The sequence below is a fragment of the Mesoplodon densirostris genome, chromosome 3 (assembly GCF_025265405.1).
Source record: "Mesoplodon densirostris isolate mMesDen1 chromosome 3, mMesDen1 primary haplotype, whole genome shotgun sequence".
NCBI lineage: Eukaryota > Metazoa > Chordata > Mammalia > Artiodactyla > Ziphiidae > Mesoplodon > Mesoplodon densirostris.
Genome location: NC_082663.1, coordinates 175650688 through 175678490, shown reverse-complemented (window position 1 = coordinate 175678490; position 27803 = coordinate 175650688). Strand labels below are relative to the sequence as shown.

Genomic DNA, 27803 nt, shown 5'->3' with positions numbered 1-27803 from the left:
CCCAGCGGCCATGGCTCACGGGCCCAGCCGCTCCACGGCATGTGGGATCCTCCCAGACCGGGGCACGAACCCATGTCCCCTGCATCGGCAGGCGGACTCTCAACCACTGCGCCACCAGGGAAGCCCCCTTGTCCTCTTTTTTTTTTTTTTTTTTTTTTGCGGTATGTGGGCCTCTCACTGTTGTGGCCTCTCCCGTTGCGGAGCACAGGCTCCGGACGCGCAGGCCCAGCGGCCATGGCTCACGGGCCCAGCCGCTCCGCGGCATATGGGATCCTCCCAGACCGGGGCATGAACCCGTATCCCCTGCATCGGCAGGCAGACTCTTAACCACTGCGCCACCAGGGAGGCCCCCCTTGTCCTCTTTTTAAAGATGAGGAAGTGAGGCAGAGAAGACCTAGAAAGTGCTGGAAGTGTCCTTGGAAGGTTAGATTTGGATCTTGGTGAATCTGAGGCCCTGGCTCTTTCTAGAAGCCATTGAGGTCTCTTGGCAGATTCTCCAAGTCCAGTTCTGCCCCATCTTGGCCCTCAGAAGGGTCTCTGCCATGCCGCCCATGCCTCCTTCCATCTGAGCACAGGCACTGGGGCTGGGCTGCCCATCATGGAGCTCTGAGGCTGCTTCCCACCACATCCAGGAGGGGTTGGGGTACCTGGACCACCTGTGCCCATGGAGGGTTCCGTGTGCAGCACCTGATCACAAAGGATCTTCATGGGGGCGATCCGAGGCTGCCTGGGGTCTAGAGCAAAGCTCTGTCATGGCTCCAGGACTTGGGAGACCTCACCTTGGCAGAGCCTCTGCTGTGTATCCCTCCCTGTCTCCAGAGCCCTCAGCGATGTTTACCAAGGAGCAGCCAGCACTCAGGGAGGTGCAGGCCGAGGTGGGGGCCAGTGCCACACTGAGCTGTGAGGTGGCCCAGGCCCAGATGGAGGTGACGTGGTACAAGGATGGGAAGAAGCTGAGTGTGAGCTCAAAAGTGTGCATGGAGGCCAAGGGCTGCACCCGGCAGCTGGTGGTGCAGCAGGTGGGGAATAGGGACGCTGGGGAGGACAGCTGTGAGGCCAGGGGCAGAAGGTCTCCTTCCGCCTGGGTGTCACAGGTCAGTTGATGAAGCAGACATTTGACCATTTCATAGGAACAGGCCTGGAGGAACCAGGCCTGCTTTCAGTGTGGGGGACGGCAGTGCTCAGCTGACTCATCAGGCCTGTATCAGTTATAGAATTAACCCCAGAACTTAGTGGTCCAGTGGAACAATCTGTGGGCAGGAATTCAAGCAGTGCTCAGCGTGGGTGGCTCATCTCTGCTCCATATGGTGTTGACTGGGACAGGAGGATCCAGTCTGGCCTCATTTGTGTGTCTGATGTCCCAGTCAGGGGGCTGGCTGTGATGGCAGGCCTCTGTCTTCTAGTGATGTTGTCTGGGGTCATTCCTGTCTGGGACCATGCTGTTCTCTCCTCTGGGGCTATGCTTTGCTTGTGACATCTCATTCTCAAAGCCTCTTTCTCCATGGGGTAGCCTGAGCTCCTTCATATTCTGGCTGGGTTCCCTTTAGGGATTAGGAGATGCTACAGGGTTTGTTAAGGTTTGTTTTCACCAGTCCCAGAATATTACATTCTGCGTGTTTTATTGCACAAAGCCAGACATAAGGCCAGCCTAGTTCCAAGGAGTTGGAGAAGTAGACCTCACTGTTGATGAGGAGTCCCCTGGTTAATTGGGGACAATTTTTAACAATCTACCACAAGGACACAGGCTCTATCTGTCTAGATCTTTGCTTTCTTGAGCATAAGATAAAGATCTTTCTAATGCTTATTGCCTCATGGTCACAAGATGGCTTCCATAGCTCCAGCCATCATGTCCAAGGTGGGAAGAGCATGTAAGGATTGTGTGTGTGTTTGTTTTTTTCCTTTTCACTGCTGTGCAGTAAATTATCGCAAACTCAGTGGCTTAAAATAATGCCCATCTGTTAGTTCACAGTTCTATAGATCAGAATTCAAGATGTGGATTCTGGATTCTCTTTTCAGGGTCTCAAGGGCTAGAATCCATGTGCCATCTGGCTGAGTTCTCTCAGGATCCTTTTCCAAGCTTATCCAAGTTGCTGGCAGAATTCATTTCCTTGTGTGTGGTTCTGGGTCTAAGGCTATTTCCTGGCTGGCTGGCAGCCAGGGACTGCTCTTAGGTCCTTTGCCACATGGCCCCTCATGTCCATTCACTCTTATGCTTCAAACCTCTTTGGCCAGGAAGAAACCCCTCCCTTCTAAGGTTTCACCTGATTAGGTCAGGCCCAACCAAGATAATCCCCTTGTTAATGAACTCATAGTCAGCTGATCTGGGACCTACATTCCTTCTGCTGAATCCCTTCACAGCAGCGCCTGGATTAATGTTTGGTGGAATAGCTTGGAGAAGGTGCACGCATGCTGTGGTGCAGGGATCTTGGGGCAGTCCTACTTAACACAGGGTGTCACCTGCTCGTTCTTCTATTCAGAGAACAGATGCTCTCTGAGGAGCCCACAGCAGATTTTCCCTATGCCTCCCTGTACTGTGTGGGTCCGATGGCCATACCTTGCTCAGGCACCTGGGAAAGTGAGTCCCTAATCTTCCAGCTTCAGCAGTGGAACACTGAGGGTGGTAGAGGTGGGCGTGTGGTGGTGTGGCTGGCCTGGTTCTGCTGAGGGATCTGTCCTGCGACGCTGGCCCAAGTCCACACCAGGGTGACTGTGCCCTGGTTTTGGACACTGACTTCGAGGCAGGCTGTGAAGGGATCAGAGTGGACAGGGTCAGACCTCACTCCTGCCTCTGAGGAGACAGGTGGCCTTAGGCAGGTCATCAGTGTCGTGTCCCCCTGAAGTCTGTCTGGAAACTCAGAATGTGGCCTTAACTGGAAATGGGGTCTTTGCAGACAACATCAAGGAAAGGATCACAAGATGAGGTGACCCTGCATTTCCACATGAATTTTAGGATCATCTTTTTAAGTTTTGCAAAAAAGGCAGCTGGTATTTTGATTGGGATTGCATCAAAATGTGTAGGTCAATTTGGGGAATATTGCCATCTTTTTATTTTATTTTAAAATTTTATTTATTTTTATTTATTTATTTTTGGCTGCGTTGGGTGTTTGTTGCTGCACATGGGCTTTCTCTAGTTGTGGCGAGCGGTGGCTACCCTTTGTGGGGGTGCACAGGCTTCTCTGCAGTGGCTTCTCTTGTTGCGGAGCACGGGCTCTAGGCATGCAGGCTTCAGTAGTTGTGGTGCACGGGCTTAGTTCCTCCGTGCATGTGGGATCTTCCCGGACCAGGGATTGAACCCATGTCCCCTGCATTGGCAGGCAGATTCTTAACCACTGCACCACCAGGGATGTACCCAAATGACTTGTATCAGATTTCTTTTTTAATTTTATTTTTTTGGTTGCGCCGTGTGGCATGCAGGATCTTAGTTCCCTGACCAGGGATCACACCCGTGTCCCCTGTGGTGGAAGCACAGAGTCTTAACCACTGGACCACCAGGGAAGTCCCCTTTGCCATCTTAACAGTGTTAGTCTCCTAATCCACAATATGAGATGACTTTCTATTTATTTTGGTCTTTTAAATTTCTTTCAATTATGTTTATAGTTTTTAGTGTGCAGGAATTGAGCTTATTTTGTTAAGTTTGTTGCTAAGTATTTTATTCTTTTTGATGCTACTGTAAATGGAATTGTTTTGTTAATTTCATTTAAAAATTGTTCATTCCTAATGTATGGAAATAGAATTGATTTTTGTATATTGGTCTAGTATCCTGCAGCTTCTCTGAATTCATTTATTCACTCTATTAGTTCTTTTGTGGATGCCTTAGGATTTTCTATATACAAATCATGTCATCTGCAGGTAGTTTTACTTCATTTCCAGTCTGGATGCCTCTCATTTTGTTTTTGATTACTGATTAAATCTCTTTACTTGTTATAGGTCTATTCAGATTTTTTTCCATTTATTCTTGTGTTAGTTTTGATAGTTTATGTGTTTCTAGGAATTTCTCCATTTCATCTAGGTTATCTAGTTCATAGTATTCTCTTTTATTCCTTTTTATTTTTGTAAGGTCTTTATTGATGTCCCCAGGTTTTTTTCCCTGATTTTAATAATTTGAGCCTTCTTTTTTCTTGGTCAGTCTAGATAATATTTTGTCAATTTTGTTGATCTTTTCAAAGAACCACCTTTTGGTTTCCTTGATTCTTTCTATTGCTTTTGTATTCTCCATTTCACTTATCTATGCTCTAATCTTTATTTTCTTCATTCTTCTAACTTTGGGTTTAACTTAATCTTTTTCTTGTTTCTTAAGGTATGAAATTAGGTTATTGATTTGTGATCTTCTTTTTAAGGTAGGCCTATAACTTATAGCTATGGATGGCAGGAAACTGAACACTGCTTTCACTGTACCTCATAAGTTTTGGTATGCTGTGTTTTCATTTTCATTTATCTCAAAATATTTTCTAATTTTCCTTGTAATTCTCCTTTGAGTGTGTTGTTTAATTTTGACATACTTGTGAAATTTCCAGTTTTTTTTTTTTTTTTTTTTTTTTTTGCTGTACGCGGGCCTCTCACTGCTGTGGCCTCTCCCGTTGCGGAGCACAGGCTCCGGACACACAGGCTCCGCGGCCATGGCTCGCGGGCCCAGCCGCTCCGCGGCATGTGGGATCCTCCGGGATCGGGGCACGAACCCGTGTCCCCTGCATCGGCAGGCGGACTCTCAACCACTGCGCCACCAGGGAAGCCCCTTCCAGTTTTCTTTCTAGTATTGCTGTCTAGTTTCATTCCATCATAGTCAAAAAGATTCTTTGTATGCTTTCAGTCTTTTTAGATTTATTGAGACTTGTTTTATGACCTAACATGTGGTCTGTGTTAGAGGATGTTCCATATGTGCTTGAGTAAAATGTGTCTTCTGTTGCTGTTGGGTGGAGTGTCCTCTGTAAGTCAGTTAGATCTAGTTTCTTGTATAGTCTTATTCATGTCCTATTTCCTTATTGATCTGTCTGGTTGTTCTATCCATTATTGAAAGTAGGGTACTGAAGTCTCTGACTATTCTTGGAGAACTGTCTATTTCTCCCTTTAATCTTTTAGTTTTCATTTCATATATTTTGGAGCCCTCCTGTTAGTTGTGCTTATATTTATAATTGTGATATCTTCTTGATGAATTGACCCTTTTAATCAATATATAACATCCTTAATCTATATCTGTATATATTAAATATAATGTCTTGTAATATTTTTTTCCTTTTGTTTGACATTAGTATAGCCACCTCAGGTCTCTATTGATTGCTATTTGTATGGAGTATCTTTTCACTTTCAACCTATTTGTATCTTTGGATCTAAAGTGAATCTCCTGTAGACAGCATTTTAAAAATTCATTTTGTATTAAGTTAATTCTTATAAAGAAGTGTTTCCTTCTGCTATTTTACTCTTTGTTTCTTATATGTCATATCTTTTTGCCACTATTTTCTCCACTATTGTCATTTATGATTAATTTATTTTTTCTAGTGTGCCATTTTTGTTACTTTCTCATTTCTTTATGTATATGTACATTCATTTTTTCTTAGTGATTACCCCGGGGATTGCCATTAATATCTAACTTTGTAATAATCAAGTTTGAAATTATATCATCTTAGTTTCAATAGAAAAACTCTGCTTCTTTACAGGTTGTGCCCCAAATTGAAAGTTGTTAATGTCACAAGTTATGTCTTTATACATAGTGTGTCCGTTAACTTTATAGTTTTATAATTATTGTTTATGCATTTGTATTTTAAGTCATATAAGAAATAAAAGGAATTATCTAAGCACCAGAAGAATGATCCAATATAAATGAGAGTTGGAACTTACAAACAAGAGCAAGATTAGAAGATCAGAAGTTCCACCCAGGAACTTCAGATGATAGAAAAGCAATCTGAAAGAGTATGTCAAATAAGTCTACTTAAAATGATTAAAGAGATGTATGGAAGACTAGAAAATGTAAGAAAAAGTGAAATACTAGGAAAAAGAACAGGCAGATTTAAAGAAGTAAATGAAACTTCTTGAATAAGAAACACAACTTTTGTAATAACAATTCAGTGGAGGGATAAACAGCAAATTAGACATAGCTGAAGATAGAATTATTGAATTGGAAGATAGATTTGAGAAAATTACTCAGGATGAATCACAAAGAGGTAAAAAATAAGAGATAATGACAGACATAGAGAAGAGAAGTATAAGGCCACACGTATGTCTAAAAGGACTTCTAGGAGATACTAGAGATAATGAGGAAGATGAAATAATGAAAGAAATAATGTGGAGAAATTTTAGAAATGGTAAAAGACATGAATCCTAAACTTCAAGATACATAAGAAATAATGGCAATTGTAAAAAAAAAAAAAAAAAGTCACAGCTAGTGAATTCCAGAAGGCCAAAAACCAAGAGGAGATCTTAACTTCCAAAGGGAAAAAAGATTAATGGGATGATAGTTATTCTTCCTGTAGATTTTTCAACAGCAATGAAGAGCGCAGAAAAGATGGTATAGTCTCCAAAGCACTGAGGGAAAATAACTGTTGATCTAGAATTCTGTATCCAGCTAAACTATCATTCAAAAGTTAAGGTGAAATATAGTCATTTTCAGAGAGCAAATGGAGAGAATTTATCATTCATAAAATCTCACTGAAAGAATTACCAATGAATATACTTTATAAAGAAGAAAATCAAGTCTAGAGTAGTAGAATGGGTTCTAGAGCAGTGGTCCCCAACCTTTTTTGCACCAGGGACCAGTTCTGTGGAAGACAATTTTTCCATGGGCCAGGGAGGGGGGATGGTTCAAGCAGTAATGCAAGCTATGTGGGGGATGGTTCAGGTGGTAATGCAAGCAATGGTTCAGGCGGTAATGCAAGGAATGGAGGGATGGTTCAGGTGGTAATGTGAGTGATGGGGAGCAATGGGAAGCAATAGGGAGCAGCAGATGACGCTTCACTTGCTCACCCACTGCTCACCTCCTGCTGTGAGGCCCAGTTCCTAACAGGCTATGGACTGGTACTGGTTTGTGACCCAGGGATTGGGGACACCTGTTCTAGAGTAATGTGATGTCAAGCAAATACAGTAAGTTAATAAAAAGCAGCATCTGATTCCCAAGGCCAAGGATTTGATTACACCAATGGTGACTGGCCTGCTAGAAGTTATAGACTGCATTAACATATTAGTGTTCCTGTGACTCAGGGGTATTGCCTGTTCTTGGTGACATGGTATAAGAAATTCTCCCTGAAAATACCAATGCTATGATATGCCAGCCACAAATTATGTCTCTCTTTGTTCGGGTAATTATGAGATCACAGGTGCTAAGTAGATGCCAGAGCCTGAATTGTAACATATACCAATGTGAAAATTATTGAACTGGGAGCCTTCAGATTCTGAGAACTAACCTGTTCCTTGCTTTGTACATCTTCTGAGTGTGAAGTTCTCTGTGTTGAGAAAGCTAGGAATAGGACTGGCTTGTGGCCAAGGCATCATGGTTTTGAGATCCAGAAGGTGGGCCCTCATCCAATTCTAGAAATTTGATTGTCTTGTCTTCCTCCCTGTCCCCAGAGGCCACACTGATATTTGCCAAGGAGCATCCAGCATGCAGGGGAGTGCAGGCTGAGGTGGGGGCGAACACCATGCTAAGCTGTGAGGTAGCCCAGGCCCAGACAGAGGTAATATGGTTCAAGGAGGGAAAGAAACTGAGTTCAAGCTCAAAAGTGTGTGTGGAGGCCAAGGAAGGGCTGCACCCCGAGGCTGGTGGCGCAGCAGGTAGGCAAGGTAGATGCTGGGGGAGTACAGCTGAGAGGCCAGGGGCTGGAAGGTCTCCTTCCACCTCGACATCCCAGGTGGGTTCCTTGAGTTCCTTCTTATGTTCCTCAGCTTAATTATTAGGGAGTAGGCGTGTGTGGTCATGCCACCTAAAAGTGTGCTTTCTCACAAAACTTACCACATAACAGCTAGTGGGTATTAATTACATGCCAAGGGCCAGATTTTATGAAGTGCTTCTTGTCTTTTTACTTGTATAAACTTCACAAGCACCTCGGGAAGAGGAATTCTGATTATTCCCATTTTAAGATAAGGCACAAGGAAATTCCATAACTTGCCAAAGTTCACATAGCCAGAGAATTACAGAGCCAGGATTTAGGCCCAATATTCTGAGGGCTATTTTCTCTGGTTATCAAATTACAGTTTAACAATCCCCTGCCCATATTAAAAAAAAATTTTTAAGAGACTATTCCAGATTCCATGTATTTTTTTGGAATATCAACTGTCATATATATTATGTTCCCTCAAGGGTCATTTTTTCTTTTCCTGTTGTTTTTAAGGTATTGTTTTTGATTTTGATTTTCAGCAGTTTACATTGATGAACCTAGGTGTGATTGTCTTTGTATTCATCCTGGTTAGGGTTGCAGAGCATTTTGAGTCTGTGGATTTTTGTCTTTCCTCAACCGTAGAGTGTGGTTTCTCACATGTCTCATAAGTATTTCTCTTTCTCTCCACCTCTTAATTCTTTTTCTCTCTCTGCTTTAGTCTGGATATTTTCTTTAGATCTGTCTTCCAATCCACTAATTTTCTATTCTTCTATATCTAATCTGTTGTCAAACCCATATATAGTGTGTTTACTTTCAGTTATCGTATTTTCCAGTTTCATAATTTCCATTTGTTTAATTTCTTATAGAGTCTAGACTCTGCAGTAAAATTTTTGTATTTGATATATTGTCTTTTCTTTCATATTAAAGAAATATTATCATGGTTATATCCTGGTCTGATCATCTGATATTGCTTTTTTTGGATTTCTATTCACTCTTGTCCTTGGCATGCCAGTGAATTTTCAGTTGACTGTCAGACATTGTTTGAGAAAACTTTTTGAATATGGATGATGTTATCTTACTTCAGACAGAGGATCAGTATTTCCTTTGCTAGGGAGGGAGAGAACAACTAAGAACTTCAGTCTATTCAAGGACTACACTGACTCAAGGCTGCATTGCAGTTTTGATCAGGGTCATCTATCTCTGGTTTGCCCCCATTCCTGGGCATAGTCCTCCAAGGATTTCTACAGAGACTTGGGGTATGGATGGGGGTCTCTTTTCAGGCAGACACTCAACTCTAATCTTTGTCTCTCTCGTAATGCAAGGTGCTAAAAAGTCTGCTATAGTTTTCAGAGGTTTTCTGCTTGGCTTTGTAGACTCCTGGGCCATGCAGTTGTGGAGCTCATCAAACATCTTGAGGGGAATGCGGCTGAGTGTGGGGCTGAATTCTACAAGATCTCTTTTTCCTGGAGGCTTGGCTCCTCAGTCTCTAACTATATCTCTCTGCTCACACAAGGTGTACATAGCATGACCAGTTTTCCTGTTTCATAGTAGCAGCCCTATGCCTTTTAGTGTCATGCTGTACTAAGGAGCAGCAGTGTCCAGAGGAGAAAAATCAGATGCCCAGTGTGGTTCCAAAAGTGCAGTTCCCTTTTACCTTCCTCACTGACTTCACATCTATCCTTCTAGGAGAGCCCTGGCCCTAGCTCTCATCTCTGTTAGAATGACTCCCCTCAGCTTTCATCAAAGCTGCCTCCCTTTTATCATTTAGCACTTCACCTAAACATTACTCCTTAGCAAGATTTTCTCTGACCACCAAATCTAAGTCACCAGTAAGTCCCTTCTCTCTAGCATGTCACTCTGTCTTATTTCATCACAGCATTCACCATAGCATTACATCATTGTCATGTTTGTATGCTTGTTTGTTTTTCTTCAGTAGAAGGTAAGATCTGTAAGAACAGAGAATGTGTTACTCACGTTTCCAGCTATGGTGTAGCATTCCCAGCTACCACCATAGTGCCTGCAGATAATGGGCTCTCCATTGACATTAGTTGCATCAGTGATTGAATGAATGAATGAATGCATCTACAGCATGAACTCTCTGAGATCCTATATGTATTTATACATATAGGGGATACAAGTGCACACAACCCAACCTGCCTGCCAGAGGTGACTGTCACATGGGAAAGACAATGAACTAGCTGTGACAGATGCTAGAATAACTTTGGCCACTTTCCTCCAGCCTTAGGAATTGACCTTGAGTCAGAACATCACCAAAATGTACACTTGAGATATATGTTTGTAAACACAACTATACACCTTCCTGGGCACGAGGCATCACTGGCTCCAAGGAGAAAATTTACTGAACTCTTAAGTTTTGGTCTCACAGGCTGGTACCAGCTTTGTGTCTCTGACACTGTGTATCCCTTTCTGTGCCCAGAGTCCTCTGCGGTGTTTATCAAGGGGCAGCCAGCACATAAAGAGGTACAGGCTGTGGTGGGGGCCAGCACCACACTGAGCTGCGAGGTGGCCCAGGCCCAGACGGAGGTGATGTGGTACAAGAACAGGAAGAAGCTGAATTCGAGCTCAAAAGTGCATGTGGAGGCCAAGGGCTGCACCCGGAGGCTGGTGATGCAGCAGGTGGGCAAGGCAGATGCTGGGGAGTACAGCTGCGAGGCCAGGGGCCAGAAGGTCTCCTTCCACCTGGATGTCACAGGTCAGTCCTTGGAGGTAGTAACTTAGCCTTGTGTGGAGGTGATGGGACTGGCTTGCATCCCCCAACAAACCCGATGATCTTCCCACTAGACTTCATCTCTTTTAGCCTTCCGTCCTCCCACCTCCCATTTTCATACCCATGGCTGGACCAAGGGAGGCTGGATGGGCAGGCTGTGAACAGAAGGGATAATGGTATTCCTATAAACCCTGAGTGGTGTTTCCACACAGTAATGCACAGTCTTCAGTTCCCAGCATCTGCCCAGAACCTTCTGGGTATTCCTTGGTGTCTGGGACTCTGGTTCTGTCTTTCACTTGGGGTTTGAGGTAGACCAGATGTCTTTTAACTGTGGGTATGTGAATTTGCTCCTCCTGGATGTCCTGACAGTTCCTAGACACCGTCACCTAGCAACGCATGTTGGTTCACACTAGGGAGAGATGTTTGAATTTCATTAAGCCAGGACAAGGGGAAATTTCTGCCACACAGTCATACTTGGATTTATCTCAAGATGAACTATGGATTATCAAAGTTTTAGGTGTTCTGAACACTCTTTCTTCCTTGCACATGGATATAGAAGTTATCTGTGCATCTACATGTAACAAAATCTAGATCTATTTTTCTTGCAATATGTGTGCAAAGTAAACAGAGACCAGAGGGTTGGTTGATATGTGCCTGAGATATGCACATGTGAAGTCTGGAATTCTCTTTTCAAAGCAAATACTGATTTCCTTTTGTTTTCTGTTAGAACATTCTATGTCAGAATTCCCCATAGAGTCTGATTTATAGATTTAGACTTGGAGAGGAATAGTAGCTTCTCCTATACCAACATGTATGTATCTTTTAAGAATGGTATTTTAGAAGAATATGACAATATTTTTTCATGGCAATAAATGTGAAAGGTTTGACAAATTGATCAGATTCTTAGAAAACTATATAAAAAGTGACACAAGAAACATTCAACAACTCAAGTAGTCCTGTAATCTTTTAAATAATTGGAACCATAATGATAAATCTTCTCATAGAGAAAGATCTAAGCCCAGTAGTTCCACTGGTAAATTATATGAAATACTTTGGAAGGAAACTCCATGTTCATGGATATTCTTCTAGAGAATAGAAGAAGGAGATAAACAGTCTCTGATTTGTTTCATGTAGATAGCATAACATTGATACAAATATCTGACAAAAAGCTGTAAGAATTAAAATTACAGACCAACCTATTATGGATATCAAGGCCAATATCTGAAACAAAATATTATCAAAGTAAATTGAACAATATATTAAGAGGAAAATTGATAATGCACTGTGATAAAAGTCATAGTCCAGAAATGCAAGGTTGTTCACACACTAGAAACATTAGCAAAGCAATCTGTTCATGACATGCAGAATAAAGTATTTGGTAAGATTTGGCATTATAAATACAGAAGAAAAGTTTAATAAAGTTGGCATCAATTCATGACATAAAATCCTTAACGAATTATAAATAAAACAGTTCTTGATCTGATAAATGATGCTGCAGACAAAACAGCTAATTGCACACAAAAAAGTGAAAGTTTGAAAGTTTGTGAGATAGGGAACCAGACAAGGAAGCCAACTGTTACTGCTTTTAACCAATATTGTACAACAGAGATAGGAGGAAAAGAAAGTAAAAGACATAAACGTGTGAAGAAACAAAAATTGAATTCATGGATAATATGATTAATCCAAAGGATAAATTATGAGACTTAATAAGATAGTTGAGAATGATTACCATGTAAAAAAATCAATATGAAGAAAACACTTCTATGGCTACATAGTAGCAACAAACATCTGGAAAATGAAATTTTTAAAAGAGTTACAATAGCATCAAAAGAATCATTTTCTAATTGCAAGTCTAATAAAGGGTGGTGAGAGGCTCTGTGTGCATGGAGGAATTATTAAAAATGTTTTGAGAGACAGTCAAGAAGTTCTAAATAGTTGGGTAGAAATCCAGGGAAGAATAAAAAATATTCAATACCAATTAAAATCCAAACAAATGTTTGTTTAGTGGGGATTTTGGAAATTCAGAAGTAAATTGCTAAGACCATGTACAGTCAATACACTCTTGAAGAAGAGCAAAAAGTGAGTTATTTGCTATACCAATATCAAGATTGTTATAAAGCTACAGTAATGAATACAATAGTGTCTCGTTGCAAGGATAGATACACAGACCAAAGGACCAGAATAGTGATCTTCGACACAAATCTGCACATGAATGGATGCCCACATTCTTCTGCTCCTTTTTTAAAAAAAAAAATGTGGACTCATGCAAGGAGTAGAGACAACATGGCTTTAATAAATGGCACTTAAACCATTTAACCATAGAGAAACACGATTAGGCCAGTAATTCATATCCCCCATGATCAACTCATTTTGGGTTAAACACCACAGAATAGAAGGGAAAAATCATAAAACTCTTAGATGATAACATAGATGGTTTTAATTACCTCAGACTAAAGAATGATTTCTCTCTTTGTTTTAATAAATAATTTAAATAATTTTTATTTATTATTTTTGGCTTTGTTGCTCCATGCGGGCTTTCTCTAGTCGCGGTGAGCTGGGGCTACTCTTCACAATGGTGCGTGGGCTTCTCACTGTGATGGCTTCTCTGGTTGTTTAGCATGGGCTCTAGGTGCTCAGACTTCAGTAGTTGTGGCTCGCAGGCTCAGTAGTTGTGGCTCACGGGCTCTAGAGAGAAGGCTCAGCAGTTGTGGTGCACGGGCTTAGTTGCTCTGTGACATGTGGCATCATCCTGGACCAGGGCTCGAACCTGTGTCCCCTGCATTGACAGGTGGATTCTTAACCACTATGCCCCCAGGGAAGTCCCAAAGAATGACTTCTTAAAATACAAGTGCACTAACCATAATGAAAAAAAAATTGACATATTTGACTACCTTAAAACTAAATATGTATTGATAGATTCATCAGAAGATAGCATAAAGTACTGAAAAGGCAAACCACACAGATGTGGAAGACATTTAGAACACACACACTTGTCAGTGCCTAGCATTCGTATGTATAAAAACGTCCTTAAAGTGAAATTACAAATGTCAGACAGTGCTATTGAAAATAGGGCAAAAACGTTGAACAGTGACACCACAGAAGTGCAAACACTGATGACCAAAAACATCAGAAATGGGTCTTTACTTTGAATCATCAGAAAAAATGCAAAAGAGTGCCACAGGAGGTACATTTCACTCCCACCAGACTGCTGACAGTGAGAGTAGGGGAGGGTACAACTTCAGCAAATCTCATTCACTGCAGATGAGAACATGCCCTGCACATTCCTGTGGGAAAAGACACTGGTCTCATCTACGAAGGACGAGGAATGCACCCATAATGACACCACAGTTTCTGTCCTAGAAGAATTGTGCAAAGAGGAAGTTTATCAGAGTATCCCCATCAGATGCTTATACCACTTAACAATACAAAAAAGTTAAATGGTACTAGCAATTCCCACAACACAGAAAAGTGAACTCGAGGTGGGGTGGAAACCCAGTGTAAACGTAAAAACAAAAAAACCCACCGATGATACCGTGGTTTCTTTAAAGACTTAGGTAAGGAAACATCTCTAAATAGAACACAAATGCTCTAAACTGAAAGGGCTGAAATGGACATCGCTGAAACGAATGAAGGGAAAAATTTTGATTCATCGGAGAACTTGATCACACAGTGAAAATCTGAGTCCCTCAGTTGGGAATAACCTTGAAAGCTAGCAATCTGTCCTCCTCTCGTATTTCAATGCATAAAGAATGCCTAGAAATGAATGGAGAGAAGAGAGAGCCTACTATGGGTGAGTGGGCAAAAATGTGAATAATGTCACCAGGAAGAACAAAAGAGTAATGGGGACCCCAGTCATACGGGGAAAGGTGCTCAGCTTCTTTATTCCTCAGACAATGGAAAAGAAAGGCATGGGGAGGTGCCAGCCCTCCCCCCAGATTGCCACATGTTGACCATACTAAGTGTAGGCCAGGGCAGCGAGCCTCAGTGATTTCCATGGATTACAGGTGCAATGTTCTCTGCTTAGCCGTATGGAGAAGACTGTGGCCCCATCTGGGAAGGTTTGGGAACACTTGTGTGTGACCCCAAAGATGCCATGAGCAGGGGAGAAGTCTCTTCCAAAAGTGCAACATCCCCCACCCGCCCACCTTGCGGACCTGCTCACGCGGACCCGAGGGAGAATGCATCACTTGGGTTACTTGTCGCTGAGAAAGGCAGGGGGACTTCTGCAGGACACACGGCTGGTTCAGAGCCTGGAGAAGTCTCCTAGGCCCCCGCCCCATCTCCACAACCCTCGAACCCGCCTCGCCCACGGCTCCCCACTCAGGTCTCTTTGCCCGGGGCTGCTTTGCTGACTGAGATGGTGTCTTTGAACCATGTATCCCTCCCTGTCCCCAGAGCCCAAGGTGGTGTTTGCCAAGGAGCAGCCAGCACGCAGTGAAGTACAGGCCGTGGCAGGGGCCAGTGCCATGCTGAGCTGCGAGGTGGCCCAGGCCCAGACGGAGGTGACGTGGTACAAGGATGGAAAGAAGCTGAGTTCGAGCTCGAAAGTGCGTGTGGAGGCCACGGGCCGAGGGCGGCGGCTGGTGGTGCAGCAGGCGGGCAAGGCAGACGCCGGGGAGTACAGCTGCGAGGCCGGGGGCCAGAGGGTCTCCTTCCACCTGGATGTCACAGGTCAGTCCTGGAGGAGGATACTAAGCTAGCCTATATGGAGGTGATGAGGGGACTGTCTCGCAGCCTCCACAGATGGGTGTTCAATCGCCTGTAGCCTCCCAGTCTTCAACGTCCCACGTTTATAGCCATTTTTGCCCAGGGGAGGATGGATGGAGAGGGTGGATGTGGAAGGAAGAGGGGCCATTTGTATCCACCTGTTTCCATGCGGTAAGACCCACTCACACTGTCTTAGCACCTGCCCAGAGCCTTCCTGTTGCTCCTGGTATTGGGACCCTGGTTCTCCCTGGTGCGTGGGGTCTCAGGTAGGCCTGGGGATACGTGAAATTCCTCCCATGGTACGTCTTTGCTGACACATAACACATGGCTCATGGCGGGTCTCGTGTTGCCAGATGGGGTATCAATTTCATTGATCGCGGATTAGTGGAGATGTTGGCCACCCAATCCCGCTTGGAATTATCTTAGGAGTGAACTGTGGATGATCAGATTTGAGGTTTCTGGGACGCCCTTCATTCAATTTCCTGAAAACGGAAGCTCCGGTTGCCTTTAGGTAGCAGAAGATAGGCCCAAGTTTTGTTGTCACGATCTTGCAAAGGGAGAAAGAAAGGAGGATTGGAACAGAGTCACCTGTGCTATTTAGGGTGATCTTCTTAAATGCAACAGGATTTACCTTTGTCTTCCAACTGTTTGGATGCTGTGGGTCCGTATTCCCCGTGGCGTTATATTGACGACTTTAGGAACGGAAAGGAAAAAGTCGCTACTGCCCCATCAGTCTGCTTTGCTAATGAGGAGTTAGTGTACTAGCAGCAGACCCTGATGGGCCAAGCACTCTTTATTTCCTTGCATTTTCCTAAAGGTTAGTGAGTGTCTCTGCCTCGTGGCTGGAACATAGGGCAGTCTAAGAAATCAAGTTACTCGTCCTCTGTGAAGAGAGTCTTAATGCTGAGTAGGAGTGGGCTGCCATTCCACATTGACTCCTAGGTGCCAACCCATAACTGTTTGAGACCGTGCGAGCATAGGATGATTTATGGGTGTGTATAAATATCCCAGATCCCACCAGGCATTTCTGTAAAACGTGGCATTCGTAGAATATTAGAGAGTGTTGTAAGATAAAAGCTTTGAAAAGTTGTGAAGTTTGACTAAATCCTGGAAAACAGCATGAAAACTGACCCAAGAAGATGTAGAAAACTCAAAGAGTTGTATGACTTGTCAATCAGTGGGACCAATAATAAAAAATCTTCCCAAGGACTACCTTGTAGTTCTCTGGTACAGTCTACAAAATATCCTGGAAAACTGTTATTCCATGCTTGTGGAGATGGTCTTAGAGACAGAGGAAGGAGATGCACTCCATAAGTCTGTTTAAGTTCAGAAAATAACATCGATGGATACCAGAATCGCAGAAGAAAGGCAGGAAGGATGAATGAAATTCCAGACGTATATATTGTGAATATCGCAGCGAAAATCATAAATGAAATGTTAGCAAAAGGCATTCAGCCATGCATCCAGAGGGTGGAGATCAGTGATGAGAGTCATAGTTCAGGATTGCACGTTGGCCTGAATGTTGACAATGTTAATAGATATACAGCTTGGCTTTAAGAGATTGAATGAAAAAGAATGTGGTCCTCTGAACGAGTAGAGAATCAAATGGTTGATGAAATTTGATCATCCCAAATCCAGGCAAATAGTATGATAAAACTGAGCACCAGTTCCTGCCATATAATTCTTATCATACTGTATAAAAGTGTTCTTTTTGTAACGGTATAATAAAATTCCTCCAACAACAACAGCAGCAACAACCAGAGCAGCATCCCCCTTAACGTGTCCCTGGAAATCTTTGATGTGAGGGAGAACACACGTAGGCCTCTGTAGCCACTGAGTGAAGACAGGAGGAGCATAAAATCACTGGCAAAGGGTTTAGAAAAACTCAAGGTAGAATTTGCTGATGATGTGATTATCCACTGAGACAATCCGATGGATGAATTATTAGGCTGTGTACGATTGTTGAGTAAGATTAGGGTGTAAGAGAATGAACATGCAGAAGACATTCCCACAGCTACGTCCTAGCGAGAAACGCTTGGAAAGTGAAACTTTTGTGAAAGAGTTAAAATGGCACAATTGGATCATGTGTCTAACTCCAGGTCTGATAGAAGTTGCTACGAGACTATGTGGGGAAATGAGTACAGATTCTTGAGAGAGAGTCAGAGGTTTCCATCGATGGACAGTAAGTAATCTAGGAGAAAAATCAAAGATGTTGATTAAGAATGAAAATCGAACCAAATCTGCGTTTTGGGTGGTCGGATGGTAGAATAGCAGGGAGATTCCAAAGGCAAGGTGCAGCCACTGTGCTATTTGCTTGCAGAAGCGCGGTGGGAGCACTTCCTTTCAGCCTTGTGAAGAATTATCGTGAGGCTATATAGTTTTCAAGATAAGGGGATCCCTGTGCAGCGATATTTACCGCATCAGAGGAACATAGTAGTGAGGTCAGAAAGACCTCCTTGCAGCAGTGGTTGCCTGGGCGACCAAGGACAAATCCCCCCTCCGCCACCCTCCTAGCCCCCTCCCTGCCACCACAATTTCATCTGACACTGTTCTGACTCTTCGAGAAGACGAGGAAGTATGTTGTCTTCATAAATAGTGCTTGGACCACTTACCCATAGGGAAATATTAAAGTGTACTGACAATTCACACCACACACAAAAGTACACTCTTGGTGGGTTAGAAACCTCAGTGTTAAAAGGTACAAACCAAAAAACAGGCCGGTGATACAGTGGTTTCTTTAAAGAACGAAGATAAGGGAAGGTTTCTTAAATGGAAGACAAACGTTCCAAACTCAAAGGGCTGAAATGGACATTGGTGATACTATTGAAGGGAAAAACTTGATTCATCAGAGGACTCGATCACACCGTGAAAATGCGAGTCCCACAGTTGGGAATAACCTTGAAAGCTAGCAATCTGTCCTTCTCTCATATTTCAATGCATAAAGAATGCCTAGAAATGAATGGAGAGAAGAGAGAGCCTACTATTGGTGAGTGGGCAAAAATTTGAATAATGTCACCAGGAAGAACAAAAGAGTAATGGGGACCCCAGTCATATGGGGAAAGGTGCTCAGCTTCTTTATTCCTCAGACGATGGAAAAGAAAGTCACGGGGAGGAGTGAGCACTCCCCTCAGATTGCCACAATTTGACCATACTAAGTGTAGGCCAGGGTAGCGAGCCTCAGTGATTTCCATGGACTGCAGGTACAAAGTTCCCTGCTTAGGCATATGGAGAAGACTGTGGCCCCATCTGGGAAGGTTTGGGAACACTTGCGTGTGACCCCAAAGATGCCATGAGCAGGGGAGAAGTCTCTTCCAAAAGTGCAACATCCCCCACCCGCCCACTCGGCGGACCTGCTCACGCGGACCCGAGGGAGAATGCATCACTAGGGTTACTTGTCTCTGAGAAAGGCAGGAGGACTTCTGCAGGACACACGGCTGGTGCGGAGCCTGGAGAAGTCTCCTTGGCCCCCGCCCCACCTCCGCACCCCTCGCACCCGCCTGGCCCATGGCTCCCCACACAGGTCTCTTTGCCCGGGGTTGCTTTGCTGACTGAGATGGTGTCTTTGACCCGTGTATCCCTCCCTGTCCCCAGAGCCCAAGGTGGTGTTTGCCAAGAAGCAGCCAGCACGCTGTGAATTGCAGGCCGTGGCGGGGGCCAGTGCCACTCTGAGCTGCGAGGTGGCCCAGGCCCAGACGGAAGTGACGTGGTACAAGGATGGAAAGAAGCTGAGTTCGAGCTCGAAAGTGCGTGTGGAGGCCACTGGCCGAGGGCGGCGGCTGGTGGTGCAGCAGGCGGGCAAGGCAGACGCCGGGGAGTACAGCTGCGAGGCCGGGGGCCAGAGGGTCTCCTTCCACCTGGATGTCACAGGTCAGTCCTGGAGGAGGATACTAAGCTAGCCTATTTGGAGGTGATGAGGGAACTGTCTCACGGCCTCCACGGACTGGTGTTCATTTGCCTGTAGCCTCCCCGTCTTCCACGTGCCACGTTTATAGCCATTTTTGCCCGGGGGAGGATGGATGGAGAGGGTGGGTGTGGAAGGAAGAGGGGCCATTGGTATCCACCTGTTTCCATGCGGCAAGTCCCCGTCACAGTGTCTTAGCCCCTGCCCAGAGCCTTCCGGTTGTTCCTGGTATTGGGACCCTAGCTCTCCCTGATGTGTGGGGTCTGAGGTAGGCCTGGGGATATGTCACTTTCCTCCCATGGTACGTCTTTCCTGACAGCTACCACATGGCTCATGCTGGGTCTCGTGTTGCCAGATGGGGTTTCAATTTCATTGATTGTGGATTAGTGGAGATGTTGGTCACCCAGTCCCGCTTGGAATTATCTTAGGAGTGAACACTGGATGATCATATTTGAGGTTTCTGGGACGCCCTTCATTCAATTTCCTGAATACGGAAGCTCTCGTTGCCTTTAGGTAGCAGAAGATAGGCCAAGTTCGTTGTCACGATCTTGCAAAGGGAGAAAGAAAGGAGGATTGGAACAGAGTCACCTGTGCTATTTAGGGTGATCTTCTTAAATGCAACAGGATTTACCTTTGTCTTCCAACTGTTTGGATGCTGTGGGTCCGTATTCCCCGTGGCGTTATATTGACGACTTTAGGAACGGAAAGGAAAAAGTCGCTACTGCCCCATCAGTCTGCTTTGCTAATGAGGAGTTAGTGTACTAGCAGCAGACTGTGACTGGCAAAGCACTCTTTATTTCCTTGCATTTCCTAAAGGTTAGTGAGTGTCTCTGCCTCGTGGCTGGAACATAGGGCAGTCTAAGAAATCAGGTTACTCGTCTTTTGTGAAGAATGTCTTAATGCTGAGTAGGGGTGGGCTGCCATTCCACATTGACTTCTAGGCGCCAAACCATAACTGTTTGAGACCATGCGACCAAAGGATGATTTATGGTGTGTATAGATATCCCAGATCCCACCGGGCAGTTCTGTAAAATGTGGCATTCGTAGAATATTAGAGAGTGTTGTAAGATAAAAGCTTTGAAAAGTTGTGAAGTTTGACTAAATCCTTGAAAACAGCATGAAAACTGACCCAAGATGATGTAGAAAACTCAAAGAGTTGTATGACTTGTCAATCAGTGGGACCAATAATGAAAAATCTTCCCAAAACTACCTTGTAGTTCTCTGGTAGAGTCTACAAAATATCCTGTAAAACTGTTATTCCATGCTTGTGGAGATGGTCTTAGAGACAGAAGAAGAGGATGCACTCCATAAGTCTGTTTAAGTTCAGAAAATAACATCGATGGATACCAGAATCTCAGAAGAAAGGCAGGAAGGATGAATGAAATTGCAGACGTATATACTGTGACTATCACAGCGAAAGTCATAAATGAAATGTTAGCAAAAGGCATTCAGCCATGCATCCACGGGGTGGAGATCAGTGATGAGTGTCGTAGTTCAGGATTGCACGTTGGCCTGAATGTTGACAACATTAATAGATATACAGCTTGGCATTAAGAGATTGAATGCAAAAGGATGTGGTCCTCTGAATGAGTAGAGAATCAAATGGTTGAGGAAATTTGATCGTCCCAAATCCAGGCAAATAGTATGATAAAACTGAGCACCAGTTCCTGCCATATAATTCTTATCATACTGTATAAAAGTGTTCTTTTTGTAACGGTATAATAAAATTCCTCCAACAACAACAGCAGCAACAACCAGAGCAGCATCCCACTTAACGTGTCCCTGGAAATCTTTGATGTGAGGGAGAATACGCGTGGGCCTCTGTAGCCACTGAGTGAAGACAGGAGGAGCATAAAATCACTGGCAAAGGGTTTAGAGAAACTCAAGGTAGAATTTGCTGGTGATATGGTTATCCACTCAGAAAATCCGATGGATAAATTATTAGGCTGTGTACGATTGTTGAGTAAGATTAGGGTGTAAGAGAATGAACACGCAGAAGACATTTGCACAGCTAAGCACTGGCGAGAAACGCTTGGAAAGTGAAACTTTTGTGAAAGAGTTAAAATGACACAATTGGATCATGTGTCTAGCTCCAGGTCTGATAAAAGTTGCTACGAGACTATGTGGGGAACTTAGTACAGATTCTTGAGAGAGAGCCAGAGGTTTCCATCGATGGACAGTAATCTTAGGAGAAGAATCAAAGATGTTGATTAACAATGAAAATCGAACCAAATCTGCGCTTTGGGTGGTCGGATGGTATAATAGCAGGCAGATTTCAAAGGCAAGGTGCAGCCACTATGCTATTTGCTTGAAGAAGCGTGGTGGGAGCACTTCCTGTGAGCCTTGTGAAGAATTATCGTGAGGCTATATAGTTTTCAAGATAAGGGGATCCCAGTGCGGTGATATTTACCGCATCAGAGGAACGTAGTAGTTAGGTCAGCAAGAGTTCCTTGCAGCAGTGGTTTCCTGCACCACCACGGACAAATCCCCCCTCCGCCCCCCTCCTAGCCCCCTCCCCTCCGCCACAATTTCATCTGACACTGTTCTGTCTGTTCGAGAAGCCAAGGAAGTATGTTGTCTTCATAAATAGTGCTTGGACCACTTACCCATAGGGAAATATTAAAGTGTACTGACAATTCACACCACACACAAAAGTACACTCTTGGTGGGTTAGAAACCTCAGTGTTAAAAGGTACAAACCAAAAAACAGTCTTGTGGTACAGTGGTTTCTTTAAAGACCGAAGATAAGGGAAGATTTCTTAAATGGAAGGCAAATGCTGCAAACTCAAAGGGCTGAAATGGACATTGGTAATACTATTGAAGGTAAAAACACTGATGCATCAGAGGACTCGATCACACCGTGAAAATGCGAGTCCCACAGTTGGGAATAACCTTGAAAGCTAGCAATCTGTCCTTCTCTCGTATTTCAATGCATAAAGAATGCCTAGAAATGAATGGAGAGAAGAGAGAGCCGACTATTGGTGAGTGGGCAAAAATTTGAATAGTGTCACCAGGAAGAACAAAAGAGTAATGGGGACCCCAGTCATACGGGGAAAGGTGCTCAGCTTCTTTATTCCTCAGACAATGGAAAAGAAAGGCACGGAGAGGTGCCAGCCTTCCCCCCAGATTGCCACATGTTGACCATACTAAGTGTAGGCCAGGGCAGCGAGCCTCAGTGATTTCCATGGATTACAGGTACAACTTCCCTGCTTAGGCATATGGAGAAAACTGTGGCCCCACCTGGGAAGGTGTGGGAACACTTGTGTGAGACCCCACAGATGCCATGAGCAGGGGAGAAGTCTCTTCCAAAAGCGCACCCTCCACCCACACCCCTAACCCCTGGAACAGCTCACGAGGAACCCAGGGATTATGCATCACTTGGGTTACTTGTCACTGAGAAAAGCAGGGGGACTTCTTCAGGGCACACGGCTGGTCCAGAGCCTGGAGAATTCTCCAGCTTTGCCCCCGCCCCACCTTCTCACCCCTGGCACACTCCTGGCCCATGGCTCCCCACTCAGGTCTCCTTTGCCCGGGGCTGCTTTTCTGACTGAGATGGTATCTTTGACCCGTGTATCCCTCCGTGTCCTCAGAGCCCAAGGTGGTGTTTGCCAAGGAGCAGCCGGCACGCAGTGAAGTGCAGGCCGTGGCGGGGGCCAGTGCCACTCTGAGCTGCGAGGTGGCCCAGGCCCAGACAGAGGTGACGTGGTACAAGGATGGAAAGAAGCTGAGTTCGAGCTCGAAAGTGCGTGTGGAGGCCACGGGCCGAGGGCGGCGGCTGGTGGTGCAGCAGGCGGGCAAGGCAGACGCCGGGGAGTACAGCTGCGAGGCCGGGGGCCAGAGGGTCTCCTTCCACCTGGATGTCACAGGTCAGTCCTGGAGGAGGATACTAAGCTAGCCTATTTGGAGGTGATGAGGGAACTGTCTCACGGCCTCCACGGATGGGTGTTAACGTGCCGGTAGCCTCCCGGTCTTCCACGTGCCATGTTTATAGCCATTTTTGCCCGGGGGAGGATGGATGGAGAGGGTGGATGTGGAAGGAATAGGGGCCATTTGTGTCCACCTGTTTCCATGCGGCAAGTCCCCGTCACAGTGTCTTAGCACCTGCCCAGAGCCTTCCGGTTGTTCCTGGTATTGGGACCCTAGCTCTCCCTGATGTGTGGGGTCTGAGGTAGGCCTGGGGATATGTCACTTTCCTCCCATGGTATGTCTTTCCTGACAGCTACCACATGGCTCATGCTGGGTCTCGGGTTGCCAGATGGGGTTTCAATTTCATTGATTGCAGAGTAGTGGAGATGTTGGTCACCCAGTCCCGCTTGGAATTATCTTAGTAGTGAACCGTGGATGATCATATTTGAGGTTTCTGGGATGCCCTTCATTCAATTTCCTAGATAAGGAAGCTCCAGTTGCCTTTAGATAGCAGAAGATAGGCCAAGTTTGTTTTCACGATCTTGCAAAGGGAGAAAGAAAGGAAGATTGGAATAGAGTCACCTGTGCTATTTAGGGTGATCTTCTTAAATGCAATAGGATTTTGCCTTTGTCATCAAACTGTTTGGATGCTGCAGGTCAATATTCCCCGTGGCGTTATATTGACGACTTTAGGAACGGAAAGGAAAAAGTCGCTACTGCCCCATCAGTCTGCTTTGCTAATGAGGAGTTAGTGTACTAGCAGCAGACCCTGATGGGCCAAGCACTCTGTATTTCGTTGCATTTTCCTAAAGGTTAGTGAGTGTCTCTGCCTCGTGGCTGGAAGAATGGGCAGTCTAAGAAATCAGGTTACTCATCTTGTGTGAAGAGAGTCTTAATGCTGAGTAGGGGTGGGGGCTGCCATTCCACATTGACTCCTAGGTGCCAACCCATAACTGTTTGAGACTGTGAGAACATAGGATGATATACGGGAGTGTATAGATACCTTAGATCCCACCAGGCATTTCTGTAAAAATGGCATTCGGAGAATATTAGAAAGTGGTTTAAAATAAAAGCTTTGAAAAGTTGTGAAATTTGACTAAATCCTGGCCAACTGTATGAAAACTGACACAAGAAGATATAGAAATCTCAAAGAGTTGTATGACTTGTCAATCAGCATGAAGAATAGTGAAAAATATTGTCAAGAACTATCTCGTAGTTCTCTGGTACACTCTACAAAATATCCTGAAAAACTATTATTCCATGCTTGTGGAGATGGTCTTAGAGACAGAAGAAGGAGATGCACTCCATAACTTTCTTTATGCAAAGAATATAACTTAGATACCAGAACCACAGAAGAAAGGCAGGAAGAATGAATGAAGTTCCAGACGTATCTACTATGATTATCAAAGCCCAAATCATAAATTAAATGTTAGTAAAAGGAATTCAGTCATGTATGCTGGGCGTAGAGATCAGTTATGAAAGTCATACTCCAGGATGCACCTTGGGTTGAATGTTGTCAACGTTAATAGATATAAGGCTTGACATTAAGAGACTGAATGCAAAAAATGTGATCATCTCTATAAGCACAGAATCAAATGGTTGATTAAATTTAAACATCCTATATCTAGGTAAAAATTTGATAAAATGGAGCATCAGTTCCTTCCATAATATTCTTAGCAAATTGTATAGAAGTGTTCTTTTTTTATATTATAAAATACATATACAATAGCAGCAACAGCAACATCCCAGTTAATGGGTATCTGGAAACCCTGATGTGAGTGACAGTACACATAGGCCACTCTAACCACTGAGTCAAGTATGAAGGATCATAAAATCACTGGCAAAAGTTTTCATGAATCTAAATTTGGAATATGCTGATGATGTGATTATCAATTCAGAGAACCCCAAAAATAATTTTTAGACTGTGTACAATTCTTGAGTAGGATTACTGTTTAAAGAAGTCAATATGCAGAAAACATTTCTACATCTAAGTTAATGGAAACATGGATTGTTGGGTGTATCCTGGAGGGAGAGAGGCAGTTCTTTTATATCATGGGTTGTTTCCACGTAATAATCCTTAGTCACATTTTCCTAGCTTGTTCAGACTCCATTGGTGGTCTTTGGTGTCTGTCATCCTGGGTCTACCTGTTGCATAGGGCTGAGGTAGACAAGATACCTGTCCACTGGGGTTTTTGTGGCAGACCATCTAGATCCTTACCAAGAACACTTGAGGGTTCCTGTTAATAAGAGATGTTTCAATTCATTGAAGCAGAATAAGGGAAAATGTTGGCCACACAATAATACTTGGAATTATTTCATGACTGAATTTTGTGTTATAAAGTTTCAGGTGTCCTGGGACAGCAATTTTCACATTGATAAGTAAGCTCTCTGAACACAGATGTAGCAAAATACAGATCCATATTTTGTTGCAATGTGTGTACAAAATTCACAAAGAACAGAGGATTACAAGTTGATCAATTCCTAGAAAACTATGACAAAACTCACACAATGGAAAATAGACAAGTTGTACAGTCGATAATCTTTTTTTTCTAACATCTTTATAGGAGTATAATTTCTTTACAGTGGTGTGTTAGTTTCTGCTTTATAACAAAGTGAATCAGCTATACATATACATATATCCCCATATCTCCTCCCTCTTGCGTTTCCCTCCCACCCTCCCTATCCCACCCCTCTAGGTGGTCACAAAGCACCGAGCTGATCTCCCTGTGCTATGTGGCTGCTTCCCACTGGCTATCTATTTTACATCTGATAATGTATATATGACCATGCCACTCTCTCACTTCGTCCCAGCTTACCCTTCTCCCTCCCCATGTCCTCAAGACCATTCTCTATGTCTGAGTCTTTATTCCTGTCCTGCCCCTAGGTTCTTCAGAACCTTTTTTTTTTAGATTGCATATATGTGTGTTAGCATATGGTATTTGTTTTTCTCTTTCTGACTACTTCACTCTCTATGACAGACTCCAGGTCCATCCACCTCACTACAAAAAACTCAGTTTCATTTCTTTTTATGGCTGAGGAATATTCCATTGTATATATGTGCCACATCTTCTTTATCCATTCATCCATCGATGGACACTTAGGTTGTTTCCATGTCCTGTTTATTGTAAATAGAGCTGCAATGAACATTGTAGTACATGACTCTTTTTGATTTATGGTGTGCTCAGGGTATATACCCAGTAGTGGGATTGCTGGGTCATATGGTAGTTCTATTTTTAGTTTTTAAGGGACCTCCATACTGTTCTCCATAGTGGCTGTATCAATTTACATTCCCACCAACAGTGCAAGAGGATTCTCTTTTCTCCACACCCTCTCCAGCATTCATTTTTTGTAGATTTTTTGATGATGGCCATTCTGACTGGTGTGAGGAGATACCTCATTGTAGTTGTGATTTGCATTTCTCTAATGATTAGTGATGTTGAGCATCCTTTCATGTGTTTGTTGGCAATCTGTATATCTTCTTTGGAGAAATATCTATTTAGGTCTTCTGCCCATTTTTGGATTTGGTTGTTTTTTTTGATATTGAGCTGCATGAGCTGCTTGTAAATTTTGGAGCTTAATCCTTTGTCAGTTGCTTCATTTGCAAATATTTTCTCCCATGCTGAGGGTTGTGTTTTCATCTTGTTTATGGTTTCCTTTGCTTTGCAAAAGCTTCTAAGTTTCATTAGGTTCCATTTGTTTATTTTTGTTTTTATTTCCATTTCTCTAGGAGGTGGGTCGAAAAGGATCTTGTTGTGATTTATGTTATAGAGTGTTCTGCCTATGTTTTCCTCTAAGAGTTTTATAGTGTCTGACCTTACATTTAGGTCTTTAATCCATTTGGAGTTTATTTTTGTGTATGGTGTTAGGGAGTGTTCTAATTTCATACTTTTATATGTACCTGTCCAGCTTTCGCAGCACCACTTATTGAAGAGGCTGTCTTTCCTCTACTGTATATTATTGCCTCTTTTATCAAAGATAAGGTGACCATATGTGCACGGGTTTATCTCTGTGCTTTCTACCCTGTTCCATTGATCTATATTTCTGTTTTCGTGTCAGTACCATACTGTCTTGATTACTGTAGCTTTGTAGTATAGTCTGAAGTCCAGGAGCCTGATTCCTCCAATTCCGTTTTTCTTTCTCAAGATTGCTTTGGCTATTCGGGATCTTTTATGTTTCTATACAAATTGTGAAATTTTTTGTTCTAGTTCTGTGAAAAATGCCATTGGTAGTTTGATAGGGATTGCATTGTATCTGTAGATTGCTTTGGGCAGTATAGTCATTTTCTCAATGTTGATTCTTCCAGTCCAGGAACATGGTCTATCTCTCCATCTGTTTGTATTATCTTTAATTTCTTTCATCAGTGTCTTATAGTTTTCTGCATACAGGTATTTTGTCTCCTTAGGTAGGTTTATTGCTAGGTATTTTATTCTTTTTGTTGCAGTGGTAAATGAGAGTGTTTCCTTAATTTCTCTTTCAGACTTTTCATCATTAGTGTACAGGCATGCAAGAGATTTCTGTGCATTAATTTTGTATCCTGCTACTTTACCAAAGTCATTGATTAGCTCTAGTAGTTTTCTGGTAGCATCTTTAGGATTCTCTATGTATAGTATCATGTCATCTGCAAACAGTGACAGCTTTACTTCTTCTTTTCTGATTTGGATTTCTTTTATTTCTTTTTCTTCTCTGATTGCTGTGGCTAAAACGTCCATAACTATGCTGAATAATAGTGGTGGAGTAGGCAACCTTGTCTTGTCCCTGA

General features: G+C 43.5%; 1 protein-coding gene across 1 annotated transcript in view; it reads left to right on the top strand.

Moving 5' to 3' along the window:
• Nucleotides 1–27803, top strand: part of OBSCN (obscurin, cytoskeletal calmodulin and titin-interacting RhoGEF) — a 134137-nt gene that overhangs the window by 6610 nt on the left and 99724 nt on the right. The window contains 9 exon segments of the mRNA XM_060092645.1: nucleotides 820–1056; nucleotides 1059–1094; nucleotides 7555–7724; nucleotides 7726–7776; nucleotides 7778–7835; nucleotides 10240–10515; nucleotides 14926–15201; nucleotides 18829–19104; nucleotides 22729–23004. Of these exon segments, the coding sequence (XP_059948628.1) occupies nucleotides 820–1056; nucleotides 1059–1094; nucleotides 7555–7724; nucleotides 7726–7776; nucleotides 7778–7835; nucleotides 10240–10515; nucleotides 14926–15201; nucleotides 18829–19104; nucleotides 22729–23004 (1656 nt within the window).